This window comes from Manacus candei, unplaced genomic scaffold (assembly GCF_025592945.1).
Source record: "Manacus candei isolate 608988 ecotype Guabito, Panama unplaced genomic scaffold, ASM2559294v1 h1tg000014l, whole genome shotgun sequence".
NCBI classification, from domain to species: Eukaryota; Metazoa; Chordata; class Aves; order Passeriformes; family Pipridae; genus Manacus; species Manacus candei.
In genome coordinates this window covers 52,590,219-52,603,735 of record NW_026138062.1, presented here as the reverse complement: position 1 = coordinate 52,603,735, position 13,517 = coordinate 52,590,219, and the positions used below count along the sequence as shown (strand labels likewise).

Genomic DNA, 13,517 nt, shown 5'->3' with positions numbered 1-13,517 from the left:
ATTATAGGCAAAAAACAGAAATAGACACAGAGAAAGGAAAATATGCTTTCAAAAGCACTCTTGAATTATTTAACCTTTAGAAATGTGCAAATCAAAATAGAAAGTCTCCTTGCCTGTGCTTAACATGAGTTTTGAGTATGGCTGCAATCACCATAAAAAGTGTTTGTCAGCATACTGCCATAAGGCACTTGAACAGACAGCACTGACCACCCAATTGCACAAGACAAGGAACTTGGGTTAGTAACACTAAGTGCTGTCTCTCAGGCTTTGCCCCTGTATCCATACGCATTTGAAAATTAGTAATGATTACCTAGAGGTTATAGAGAAGAGTGCAGCCCATGAATAGAGCTAAACCTACCATCTAGCTCTGTCACAACATTTTCTTTTCTATGAGTTCTCTGCACCAGTGTCCTAAAGCCAGAATTCCTTCAACTTCAAGTCTTGCCTCCCTCAATCCTGCAGGTCAAATTAATTTCATTAGGAGTAAATTTGAAGGACACCAAATACAGGAAAGTTCCCACAGCCCTCTGTTCTCTATGATTTGCATTGATCCCTGTTCCCTAGGACAGAGTCTCAAAATTTTGAGCTAAGTCTCCTTCAGACTTGCTGGGTGTGCCATTTCAGCATTCTGTTCAGTGTACCACCTCATCCTTCCTTTTCAGCCCTTCCTCCCATGGGAGGGGTCCAGACTTCCTCTCCCTTAGCCTAGTGCCTTCTCAAGGTTCCTGCCTTCCCACCCACTCCTCCCTGAGCTCCTTCTCCAGTCTAACCCTGCGTCCTCCCTGCACATGCCACATATGGCTAACGCAGTTTTCATGATCCTATACCTGCATGAGGTCGATATACTCCATCATATCCTTATTTTGAGTTTACACAGACCAGCCCAAGCAATTGTAAATCAGTGAAGACTGCCCACAGCAAAGGCAGCTCTACTTGAGCAATATCAGTGTAGAAGCTAAAGCTCAGGTAATACAATTCAGCTGATTCTAGAGACATACAGTGACTCGGCCTCAAAAATGTAGCCAGCTTTTCACTAGTTAATGCAGTTTGTTTCCTCTTCTGCATTTGTAACAGGGATCATGGAAATAAACACCCTAGCTATTAGTCACTTCCACCTTCAGAAATATTAGGCATTAGAACAGCATGACAGCGTTTGCATTAGAAAGGAGAAACTCTGACAGCAAAAGGGAGAAGTGTTTTCAAAAGAATTTTAATAAGAAAAGTTTTTCTGTTATACTTTTTGAAACAAGGATTAATGCAAACTTCAAAACTTTTAAATTTATGTTACTACTTCAGTATAACCATAATATTACAATATCATATTCACATCACTGCAAAGAAATGCTAAGCTTAATTAATACCTTTGTTCACTTAAAGGCTTATTGGAGCATATTTTTATAATTTAGTCTGCCTCATCTGCCTGCAGCTATCCCTAGAACCTGCCTGTCTGTTTTATAATCTTGATTTTAAAAGCTTTTCAACAATAGAACTTTTTCACCCGTCCTCAACAGGCAATCTAACAGCCTAATACAACTCACTGGCATCAAAACGCAGCTCATTACTTACTGGGGATCCCACATCTCTTTCTTTCATGTGAAGCACGGTCAGATGCCTCCTTTTCTACTGTGCTTGCAAACAAGCCAAAAGCAGCTGGGTTCTGCCCAAAGATCATGCCTTATTCTACAAACTCTAGCCCTCAAGACTGGCATTGACAGCAATGAATGCAAGTGCTTGGAATATCAGAAAAAAAACAGAAGGAAAGGTGAGGTAGGGTTTGAAAGACGTTTAAGCAACAGTGCTGTCCAACTGTAGTAGCAGACAACCCACAGAAACACACAGCTTTCCTAGAAACACTTGTGCAACGAAGAAAGCATCCAACACCTTTCACTGGAGAGCAATGTCTTGCCTCATCACAAACACACCACAGAAAACATATCACTGAACCAAAGAAAGTGACCCAGAAGATGGACTTAATGTTTTTTTTCCCAGGAAACATAACACTGATAGAGCAACGCATGTTTCATCTGAGAGAGGCTACAAGGAGTAGCAGAAATTGTCTCTAGACTCCTCAGTTTTAGGAGACCAGTAAGATAAAGAGAAAGCACAGAGTGCACTAGTGATACCTCTTTACTCTCCAATAGAGCATCTTATTACATATGAGTAAAATATAAACAAGATTGTATCTTCCCAATGAGTACTTCTCCTCAAAATTAAATTCTATCATGCATTTTACTGAGTGAAGACAGTTCCTAAGCACATCCCTACTTTACAATTTACAATTTCACTGCCATGTAGAGAAGACAAAGACTTATTTCTGATCCACTCACATTCTCTGGGTATTGCCAAGCTGGCCCTACCAGGATGGACTCATTCCTAAAATCTGCTAACAACCATGGCATAAATGGGGAAATGCTCTGCTGAACCTGACATGTTTGTTCTATTTTCAAGAGAATCAGAGAAGGTAACCCCTCAGGTAAGAACTCTTCCCTGATCATACTCTGTCTTTCCCCAAGCTTAGCACCATCTTCTATTGTCATCACACTTCCTACATGAATTTTGAAAGAACACTGTTTTGCCTATTTCAGAAAGTATCTTTAAGCAACATAATGCCAAAAAGGCACTTTGTACTTTGAGAATCAGTAAAGGAAAGCAAGTTTTCAAATACAAAGTATCCTCCTGACCATACACACACACAGACCTGGTCAGTATAAGCTCCTAGCATAGTGAGGAAAATTTTTAATTTAATTTTTTTAAATTCTTCTTAGTATTTTAGCAGCACATCAGCATCCTAAAACCTTTCTTTATTTCTTCATCTGGGGCACTTACAAGTATTGCTAAAGCTTTGCAGACCTCCTTCCTTCTCAGACCAAATGGCTGCTTGATCTCAGGATCAAAGAATCATGTTGGAGCAGGCCTGAGGGGGTTCCATTCTGCTGTACTCTAGACAGGGCCAGCTATGAGGTCCCAACAGGACTCTATCCATTTTAGTCTTGAAAACCTGTGAGAGCAAACAACTGGGCAGTCTGTTACAACATCTGACTGTCCTCATTGCAGGAAAGACTTCATTACATCTAGCTTGAACCTCTTGTTTCAACCTGTATTTGTTGGCCCTCACACAGCCACCACCTACCAAAGTGAAGAGCCTAGCTCTGTCCTCTTGAGAACCTCCTCCTAATTGCTAGAAGGTCACTATAGGTCCCATCAAAGTCTTCTCTTCTCCAGGCTGAACAAGCCTAGTTCCCTCGGCATACAATCCCCATGCGGTATGAGGGCTCTGAGAGCCCCGAGGGGCCTTTAAGTATACTCATTAGCCTCACATCCACCCCTGCTCTCTGTTCATGGCATCAGAGACTTCATTTAAGCTCTGCCTGTGGCCTTCAGTGCCTGCCCAATGTATGTTTTAGGTGTGCCTGTCTCCAATCATGCCTCTGTATGGTCATGGACCCTACTGATCCAGACCCTGACCCATGGTCTTGCTTCCCCACTTGACCTCAGACCTGCTGCATCACTGTTGACCTGCTCAGTGGTGACCGTGTCTGGCCCTAACTACCATCTGTCAGCCTGATCCTGACCTGCTGATTCACACCTGAACTTGATCTTGGACCTGCCTTATCATCACAAACCTGCTTAGTGATCCAGACTCATGCTTGGCACTGTCAAACTCGGTACCACGGGACAAGGCCCTGATTGGTGGGGCACCTGCCTTGCCAGCTGGGTTACCATGCTCAGTTCCCAGCTCCCCATCCCTTATCAAGGGCCAGCTGTTACAACATGCTCTGGCCACTGATGGTCCTAATGGCCCTCCACTGGACTAGCTTCAGTTTATCCATACCATTCTAGGCTCTGAGGGCAGAAAACTAGATGCAGTCTACTAGGCTCTGTATAACAAGTGTTAAGTGCATGGAGATAATCACTTCCTTGGTATACTGGCTGCAGTCTTACTAAAATAGCCCTGAGTATTGTCAGCTGCCTTCGTTTCCACAGCACGCCACCAGCTCACATTCAGCTTCTTTAAAGTATCTCATCTCTTTTTTTAATGCATCAATAAATCTAGTGACATTCTTGCAACATAGAAAACTAATGGGGCATCAGTCACTTGCAAACAGCACAATTCTGAAACATGACTAAAGTGAAAAACTGAGATGGGTTTTCAATTGTAAAACCCCAGTGCCTCAGGTATGTTAACATACTGTTTCTAAAACAAGCAGTCACTTCTGCTCCGGGCCCAACTAGCTCCATACCAGCTCCCACAGAGTAATACCAAGACAAAGTTTTGTATTCTCTATTGCAAGTTTCATATGCTAGTTTCATATGTGACACAAATGTGAAAGTAACTACTCCAAACAGTGCTGCTGCCTCAGTGTCGTTTTGCTATTTTAATCTGTGCTCTTCCAAGTTTTACTTTTCTTTTGCCATTTTTAGTTTGTGCATTTGAGGAGGAATGGCTTAAACACTAAACATACAGTTGTGTTGGAAATACCCTCATGGACAGGCTGAGGTTTGGCATGCATTGGAAGAAAATAACTTAAAATAGCCTGGAAAGCAAAGACTGTGGGATATGCATCTCTGATAGCTATTTTCTGTTAAAATAACCACAATAGCTAAGATAACAGTGACATTCACAGTTAACCCTCTACCCTGCTCAAGAAAGAATAACAGAATTGTTCTAACCTCAGAGCTTTGTCTAAATAATGCAGATGAATCTGCAGGATTCTGACCTCAAGGTCTAATGCAACTTTATTCATGAGAATTAGGTTTAAAGAAAGGGCAGGTACACAAAACCAAGTTTGACATAAGTCTTACAGCCCCATTATAGAAAAGGCGTTGTATGTAGGATTTGCAATTTGATCATCACAGGTCTAAAAATATGAAAGGGAAAAATTTGGAGGCAGATGCTATATTAGCTCCTTGAAGCTGAGGAAAAATGCAAAATGGAAGCAAAGGACACAGAACTATGAGGACTGATTTTTTTTCCTTGGTGTTCTCAACATCACTTTGCTAATTATCTTTTGACATTCTTAAAGTCATTGAGTGCTAACTTTGGGTCCATATTCTATACCAATAAAACTCATATGAATGCATTTCTTCAGTGGCTATTTGCAATTATTCATCATGGCTACAAAGGACTCCATCTATCAGCTTAACAAATAAACCATTAAAACTGTTTGTGGCACCTGTTACTAAGAACTTTGCTACAGTAACATGTTAAGTTTTGGCTTCCACAGGGAAAGTTTAGGTCCACCAAGGAGTAACAGCACAAACTGTGTGATTCGACTCTCATGGCTGTCCGGGAGAATATTCAACTTTTTCCCAGGTAACTTACCCCCGAGCATTAAAATAAGGTCAGTGCAGTCAGGTAGAAAAATCAGGTGCCCCCAGTCCTAGCCCTGTGGCTCAAACCACAAAACTATACAGAGTAAAAGCACAGAACAAAAGAGTTGATAAAAGGATTAAGTAGAGAAATGCAGTGTTATTCACCCTTGTAGTCTAGTTTTTCCCCCAACACAGCATCCCCATACCACAGTTCCTCCTCTCTGCCCATGAGGAATCTCTGGAGCTAAAGGCCTGTTCGAGAGGCAGAGCTCACGGAGCTCCCACCTCCCATCAGGAGCACGGCGACAGGCGGATATCCAAGAATCAGCAAGAAAAGTTTCCAAAAGCTTGAACGGGAAAAGGCAAAGCTGGAGTCAAGTTTTACATAAGAAGGGGGAAGGCAGAAACTGCTGGCACCACCTCCGCGGGCGGCTGACGAGGGGAGCTGTCAGCCCGCCGTGGGCTCGCTCCCCATCGCACCCCGGACCGCAGCCTCCCTCCCGCGGGGGCTTCTCCGCGCTCCCACCCCCTCACACCTCGCTGAAGCCAAAAAGGTACCCCCACCGCCAGCCAGCAGCGCTGTTCCAGGCGTGTTTTCCCCCGGTGGCGGGGAAAAATCAGTTCCCAGCCGAAGCCATCAACTCCAGCGAGGGATGGGCACCCCGGCGGAGAACAGGACCGCGCACGCAGACGCCGCTGGGCTCGTCTCATCCCACTGAACTAACTTTCCTGTTTCCGCAAAAATCACACAGGCACCAGAGGGGGGGTGGGGGGAGGTTACTGTTTCCACCAAACACTCTTCACCCCCCCCGAGACACCCGCACGCCTATCCCGCCGGGACCCCGCCGCTCCCCAGCATCTCCAGCCGCCGGGCCGGCGACCCCCGGGCCGGCGACCCCCGGCCCCTGCCAGCGGCACCCCCCGGCACGCCCGCCACGGCTGTCCCCCGCCATCTCCCATCTCCCGCGGCCGGGAAGCGCCCGCAGGTCCCCGCCGCCCCTCGCCCCCCGCGGCGCCGGGGCTCACCCGCGCGTCCCTGGGCCGGGCCGGATGGGGCCGAGTGGAGGGGGAGCGGCGGAGGTACGGCAGGACACGGCTCCAGCTCCTGCCAGCGGAAACGGGAGGAGGGGCTCGGACCGGCGCTACCGAGCGGGGAGGAGCTGGGGGCGCTGCCCAGGGGAGGCTCCAGCCCCGCGGAGGAGGGGAGGGAGGGAGCGCTGCCGGCCGGGTACTCCGGCGCACCCCATCCGCTCCATCCTGCGGAGACCCTTTCCCAGAGCTCTGCCTGGAGCTGGCTCGCCCGCGGTTCGCTCTGCTCCTTCTGCCGCCCGTGGGACCCTCCGGGACCTCCCTCGGGTGGGCGCCAGGAGCATCCCCGGCGTACCCTCCCGGAGCTGGAGGGATGCGCCCGGGGCGGAGGGCACGTACAACCTCCCCTCAGCTGCTCCTCTGCCCTGAGGGACCCGCGGCTGAACGTCTCCTCTGGGTTCAGAAGGGCAGTGGCAGTGCTCGCGCCCGCAGGATGGAGTGGGCGCAGCCCACTGGCTCCTGGACCACTGCTGCAAACGGCAAACCCAGGCTAAGATGCTCGGTGGTCCCAAGCCCACCATGACTGTTAGTATATTCCTACGTCTTCTAGCACAGAGGGGAGGTATGTCAGAGTGCTCGCCTGAGCTTTCTGTGGTCGCAGCAGGAGTTGTAGACAGGTGGAGGTCGGTCTCTTCTCACAGGTAACAAGTGATACGACAAGAGGAAACTTCATCGAGCTGTTGGAAGGTTCTAGCACAGACCACTAAGCAAAATTTTGTGTGACGGGGAAATGGCCTAGAATTGGAGCAGAGATGCCTACAGAAGTAGACCAGTGCGGTTATGGACATGGGCCTCCAGAGAGGAACTGTATTTTACAGTGTATGAAGAGCAACTCAAGGCTTTTTCATTACATGTTTTTGCAGAAGGAAGATTTGTTTCACATTCAAAGGTCCCCTGTGTATTCTCATTTCCTTCTCTGGTGCTGCTGCTGCTGTCACACTTCTCAGTTCAAGGGCATGTTCACATCAAATACATTTTCTCATACCTTCCATTCTGTCCTAAGTGGATTTTTATAAACTGCCTGGTTCAACAGACTCTAAGCATCCTGGTGGTAGTGCTGCCAGCAACACAACTGTCATCTGCTGCATATTTGTTTCTCTCTTCCCATAAGTATGTGCAGCAGCTCTCTGTTCTTCATTTATTTATGTACAAAAGTACCCAAATGTTGCTGTGTGTTTGCCTTAAAGCAAGTAATGAAGGAAATATGTCTTGCAATGCAGCAGGAGATAAAAAGATCTGTGGGAAGAATTTTACTTGATTCTTTGGTGTTAGGACTTCAAAAAAAGGTCAATCTCCTGGATGCTCCTCTAATGTAGGAACTCCCATTCTACCTGAGAACTGAAGGATCTTCATTTCAGAATTGTTGTCAATCTTTAAGTAACTCACTTCGGAGATAAACAGCTACTTCCTCAAAGACAAGCAGCACAGGAAGTCAGCAGACAACAAGAACATGTTTGACAGTTTTGGTGGAGTGTTATTGTTGTTTGGTTGGTTGTTTAACAGAAACAGCATGATGTTGTGTTCTTCACCTGTTGACATAAGCACAAGCAGCTTTTTACTCAGGTATTGAGATTTCTCTAGTTCAAGTGAAAGCAAAAAATAAATATGTGAAATCAAGTCATTGTTTGGTGTCTATCTTGGAAAGAAGGTAAAAAAAATTCACAGAAAGAAGATAAAAGATATATGGTAGCTTTGTATGAATTTGATCATTCAGAGAAAAGCTTGAGGATCACTGTGAAACTGGGGACTGGAGTGGCTGATACTGCAGCTGCATTTTCTACCAAGGAGACCGTGCTAGTGTGCAGGTCTCTTCTCAAGTATACCAGTAAGTTTAGGGAAGTAATCTTCGTACACTTGTGTTTCAGCTTCAGCTAGCTGTCTTCCACACGACCAAACCTAACACAGGAACACTCTGATGTTGTCCATAGAGTGAGGAGCAGAAAGAGTTGCACCTCATCAGCAGTACATTTGAACCCATGGCATCTGACCAGAAAACCTAAAGGCTACATACAGCTTTTGAGAACAGCTTTAAGTAGCTGAATTTGAGGCATCTAAAAATGGATGCACGCTTTCCAGTGTGACTCACAGGACATACCCCCTTTACTGTAATAGCAAGTCTATGGCTTTGGGTCCCAGCCACCAATTTCAGATGAAACAATAACATGGCAACAGTGCCGAGTACTGTGGGGAAATTAGGGACTTTGAGAATGAAAGTCTGTGCTTCTCTTTTTAACAGAATGAGATCACTCATCTAGACTCTCTAGCTTTGCTTTATTCAGGTTCTTCCCATCATTATTGCTACATTGTCCACTTGAAGGAGGTGAGGGTGCTTTTCTTTAGTGATGCTCTATTTCTTTTCCCCAGAATAAGCACCAATACTTTTGTGGCTCATTTAAGAGGCCAAAAATGGTATGGATCACAGATCTGGAGTCTTGACTGGTTGCTGAATTAGTGTGTTAAATCACCCAAATGCAGGCAAACATGGTTACCAGTGTAGTAGCTACGGATCTGATGTCCAAGAGATGGACTGGGACTGCACCTCAGTCTTTGGGGTTACTGACAGAGCTGTTATAAACATAAGCTTCTGACCATCCTTTCCTTGTAGAGAGTTGCCCTGATCTTGCCATCCCATTACAAGCATGCAAGTTGCCTGTTGCCTCTCTGCTTGGTTTTGATGCAGACTGTGCTTGCAGGACTCATGAAAGAGCATGACTCCTGGGCAGCTTCCTGGAGGCTCAGCATGTGTTCTTCCTGCCTCTTCTACAGCTCTAGAGCAAATTTGAGGGTGTTCTCACCTGTCTGAATTAGTTCTTTGCTGTCACCACTCAAGTTCTTCACCTCCTTCATCTTGCCAAGATGTCACAGAACCAAGATAAAAATGAGCAGGAAAATGGGAAAGGTCACTGAGAAACCATTGCACCAAAGGCTAAAATAAGTGTAATACTCGAGGAAATAAAGATCCTTGGGTCTAGATTTTGCAGTAGAAAGAGATTTAAATTCAATACCTAACTTTGCCTCTAGGCCTACCTACACGTTTTCTTTGTTGGCAGTTAGCTTTAAGAAGTTCCCACCCCCTCATCACAGATGAATGAGGGAATTCAAATGAACTTGTCTTACCTGAAGTGTTTCTTTTGGCTTTGAAGTAAAGATGAAGGGAGGGCTCCTGTGTTACCTAGTTCTGTGTTGTTCAGACCCATGGTGTGTTGTCTTATCGCAGAAGACTATCTTTAGGTGGAATCATTTTAGCAATTCAGTTTGACATGATTCCACAAGCAGATGCAGCTGCACAAATTAGGACTGATAAATTGAAGCATGTACACTAGAAAAAAAAAGTAGTCACAGCTGAATGGAAACTTTTGAGGTGCTTTCTTATAAAGAAGATACTTACATCCCTCTTTTGTCACTTTATCTTCTAATATCTCAGCGCTGTGCCTGTAAAGTGACCAGGGCAATCAGCTTTTGTTGTTTTGCCCTTTGATTTTACAGCAAGTTCCTACAGGCTGAGGTTAACATTTCTGGTATTTCTGCCCCAACAGAAATTAAACTTGAAAAAACACTGACATCCTCATTTGTTGTAGGTTCTTTAGAGTTCAATTCAGCCTTTCCTCTTCAAACTAGGCTATCTCTTTTTTTACCTATGCTGCTTTTTGGTGTTTGCTTTGCTTTATTTTTAGCAAAACTGCAGCTGGCTCTTAGTTCTGACTTACTGTCTGGTTTCTTCTGGTGAAATTCCAAGAAAGGAAGCCTTAGGGACAGAGATCTACAGTCCTTTCAGTCTTAGAAGCATTTTTACATGGATCTCACCCATTCTGCAAGGGGACAGAAGCCTTTTAGTCCAGACCAAAATTTCCAGTACTCCTTTTGCTTCACAGCTTTATTAAATCTTCTTCATCTGGTAGCCTACATAAAAGCAAGCTCTCCCAGACACATGAATTTTCTTTTGGTTTCTCTGCTGAGTTTGAAAGGTGGGTAGGTGTCTCTTGCTGACCGTTGTTATTGACACCAAGGATCTGTAAAGTCCAAGCACAAGAGTAGAGAGGAATAATGCCAGGGAATAGTCTTCCATTGTTATAAATGAAAAAAGAAAAACACCTACATGAGTGTCCTTAAATCAACTGCCCAAAGATTTCATCTGATCCTCAGCCTGTTGGCTTGTGTTAATTGTTTTGATAACATCTTAAAACTCTGCTAATGCAGTTTTATTCGTGATCAGCTGATGAACTAAGTGGACTTCTAGGGCTCATCTCCTTCAGGGACTACTCTGTGAAGTCTGCTGTCATGGTCTAAACCTGCAGTGGATGCATGCAAGGCACCAAGCTCATGTTTGCAGGAAAGTACCAGTACAAATCACAAGCAACTTTCCATCGCTGGGGTCTTTCTCTGAATGAAGCCCTGGCTTCATTTCAAAACACACTTGTCTGTGTTGACCAAAAATACTTTTCCCAAGAGTCAGTCTGTTTTTTTTGTTAGTGAGGTTTTATTTGATTTGTTGTCTGCTCCATGCATGGTTCAGAGATCAGGAAGGAGATTGCGTAGGGCTGAAATAGGCAGCAGCATGCATCAGTAATGGACTGCAGCCAGTTGGTGCTGTTCATATCTGTGTGGCCAACTGGAGGGGCTGGCTGGTTTCCAGAGATGTAGTTAATTCACTCCTGGGTGGTTTGATCACCTGGCTGTGACTAGCAGTAATACCCAATGGGCACTGGATGGGCAAGAGCAGGCTCTGCTTACATGGATTTTTCAGGTGCAGCAAAACAGCAGACATTTCGAGATGCTTTTTTTTTAGGTGTTTGAAGTACTTGGCTCGTCTTTCTCCAAACTTGACTGATTCTGGTTACCAGCCATGCAGATCTTATGGAAGGCTGTTGGCATCTGTGTTCTGTATCGCTGTTTGGAAGTCAGTACTTGAAAGCATTTCTTTGTCTTGGAGAGAGCAGGCAGAGCAGGAACTTTGTGTACAGGATGAAGGTGTAGATTTTGCTCAATAGGTGCAAGCAAAAGTTCTGTCCTTTACCATCCACTTCTAGCTCCTGCACAGAGAAGGTTAACAGCACTAGCCCTGCACAGTCCTGAAAAGCAGCCTCTGAAAGTGCAGGGTCTGCACGATTGGGGGGAAGAATACTTCATTAGATATAAAAAATTAGTGGAGCCCTTTTCCTATAACAAGAACCAAAGCATCTTTCTCCAGCGCTGACTTCATGGCATTGTCTTTGCTATCCTCCTTACCCATGTCCTTTCCTTTCCATGCTTCCAAGCACAGGTTATGACCTAAACACAGGCCAGGAGCAGCAAGGTGCAGCGTGCACGTAGAGGTAGTATGTTCCACAGTAATATCTGATGAAGACTAATCCCTGTGAGGGACCTCCTACATGCAAATAGAAATTTGCACTTAGACAGTTACAACAGATCAACTGGCTTAATGAGGAAATGAATCATTTAGTCCCCATTCCCCATCAAATTGTTTGTCCCAGCCATGGGACTGTGCCTGGCTATCCAGTAAATCTCCTGTTTAGTGCCTGCCAGAGAGCATCATGACCCTTCCCTCAGCGCAACATGAATGGCTGGATCTTCTCCCCACATCAGCAGCATTGTGGGGACCAAGATTATTGCCTCTCAGTGACTCTTGACTAAACAACCCCAGTTTACAAGTAAAGCAGAGAGGCTGTGTTTGATTGCCTTGGAAACATGGAAAGGTAACCTCTTTCACTATTCTCTCTCTTCCTTTTCCTTGGCAGTTTGCTGGCCAAGTGGCATTCTTTACAATACTTCTGCACTTCACTGTCTGCAGCTGCAGGTAGAACAATTTGATCTTGGTAAACAATAATTTTACTGGTGCACAAGAAAAAGAGTACAGCCTAGCTCCCTGAGCATTGTTAGTCGTGCAGGGAGAACAGAAGCAAAAGAAGCAAGAATTATTTTAGTCAAGCCAGCAGACTTGATACATAGAGGAAATCTGCTGAGCAAGACAACATGATTTAACATATCCAATCTTCTAAGCATAACTTCATTTAAAAGGCAAAAGAAAAGTTGGTCTCTCACTGTCATGCATGGAAGAGAGGGAAAAAGTAACCAGATTCTAACAGAGGAAGGCTCAACGAGCCTGTGACTGCGCAGCTGCTAATGTGGACAGCTAGACAGGCAGCTGTGTAGGATACACGTGCCATCTCCATACACATACATGTGCCCACGGGTGTCTGACATCTATATAAATGTATGCATAATACATACAATAATCACGTCTGTGCACAAGTTGACCTACAAATGATTGTATATGAGTGCACCCACTCAGACCAGATGTAGCATCAACATTTTCAACCTGTTCATATGTGGTGAAACTTGAGGAAGCTGCTGCCACTGCCATACCAGTATACCCAGATGCACGCCACTCCTTTTATGTGTATGATCACACTCTGTGTGTACTCTGTGGAAAGTACTTTTCACAGGATGCTGTTTCTGGTGAGACCCTTAAGCAGTCATTTGTCTATTTCTTTGACTCCAAGTCTTTTTCCCATTTGCACAAACCTGCAGACAGAAACTTTAGCAAGCACAAACCAGCTCAGAGGTACTTTTCTGAAAATACACAATATCTGCAGTTTATTTTTCAGTTTGGTATGAGGGGGCAGGGGTTGTTCAAGCACAGGCTTTTTTCTTATACATGCATTCCATGGACAACTCAAAGCAGAGAGTCTCTAGTCCTTCACCAGCCGGTAGATGTGATGTTGGGCACCATGGTCACTAGTTGATACTTCAAAAACATATGCTATGCACAACAAGGTCTCTTGTGTGTCCCTGTTTGTCACAACCTAGACAGAAAAGGAGAAGAAGCTGAGATGGCAACTGCTGTTTCTCTGCTTACATATTCCAATACATTTAACCTAAAGCAAAAAGTCGGTAATAGACACAGAACAGAGAAGCACAGGATTGATATGCAGCTTGGCCACCACAATGCCCAGTCTGTGTGCCCACACACCAAAGCAAAGCACTTTTGCAGTATCAGAATATAATGCAGTGAAGAGACAGCGAGGTGAGCAGAGTCCACTGTGGAGAGAAGTCCACTGTGACCCAGCAGTGACCACATAAGTGGAAGCAGGTCCATTAGGCCCTCTACTCCCCAT

The 13,517-nt window shown here is 45.1% G+C and overlaps 2 protein-coding genes across 7 annotated transcripts in view; both read right to left on the bottom strand.

Annotated features, from left to right (window-relative positions):
• Nucleotides 1-6,460, bottom strand: part of TSPAN9 (tetraspanin 9) — a 172,163-nt gene extending 165,703 nt beyond the window's left edge. For both annotated transcript variants that reach the window (XM_051780836.1, XM_051780837.1), the window contains exon 1: nt 6,340-6,460. The gene's annotated coding sequence lies outside the window, so the exon portion shown is untranslated. The remainder of the gene's footprint in view (nt 1-6,339) is intronic.
• A 6,508-nt stretch (nt 6,461-12,968) lies between these two features.
• TEAD4 (TEA domain transcription factor 4) overlaps nt 12,969-13,517 on the bottom strand; it is a 51,789-nt gene continuing 51,240 nt past the window's right edge. For all 5 annotated transcript variants that reach the window (XM_051780824.1, XM_051780825.1, XM_051780822.1 and 2 more), the window contains one exon: nt 12,969-13,205. In XM_051780824.1, the coding sequence (XP_051636784.1) occupies nt 13,092-13,205 (114 nt within the window). In that variant the 3' untranslated portion in view covers nt 12,969-13,091. The remainder of the gene's footprint in view (nt 13,206-13,517) is intronic.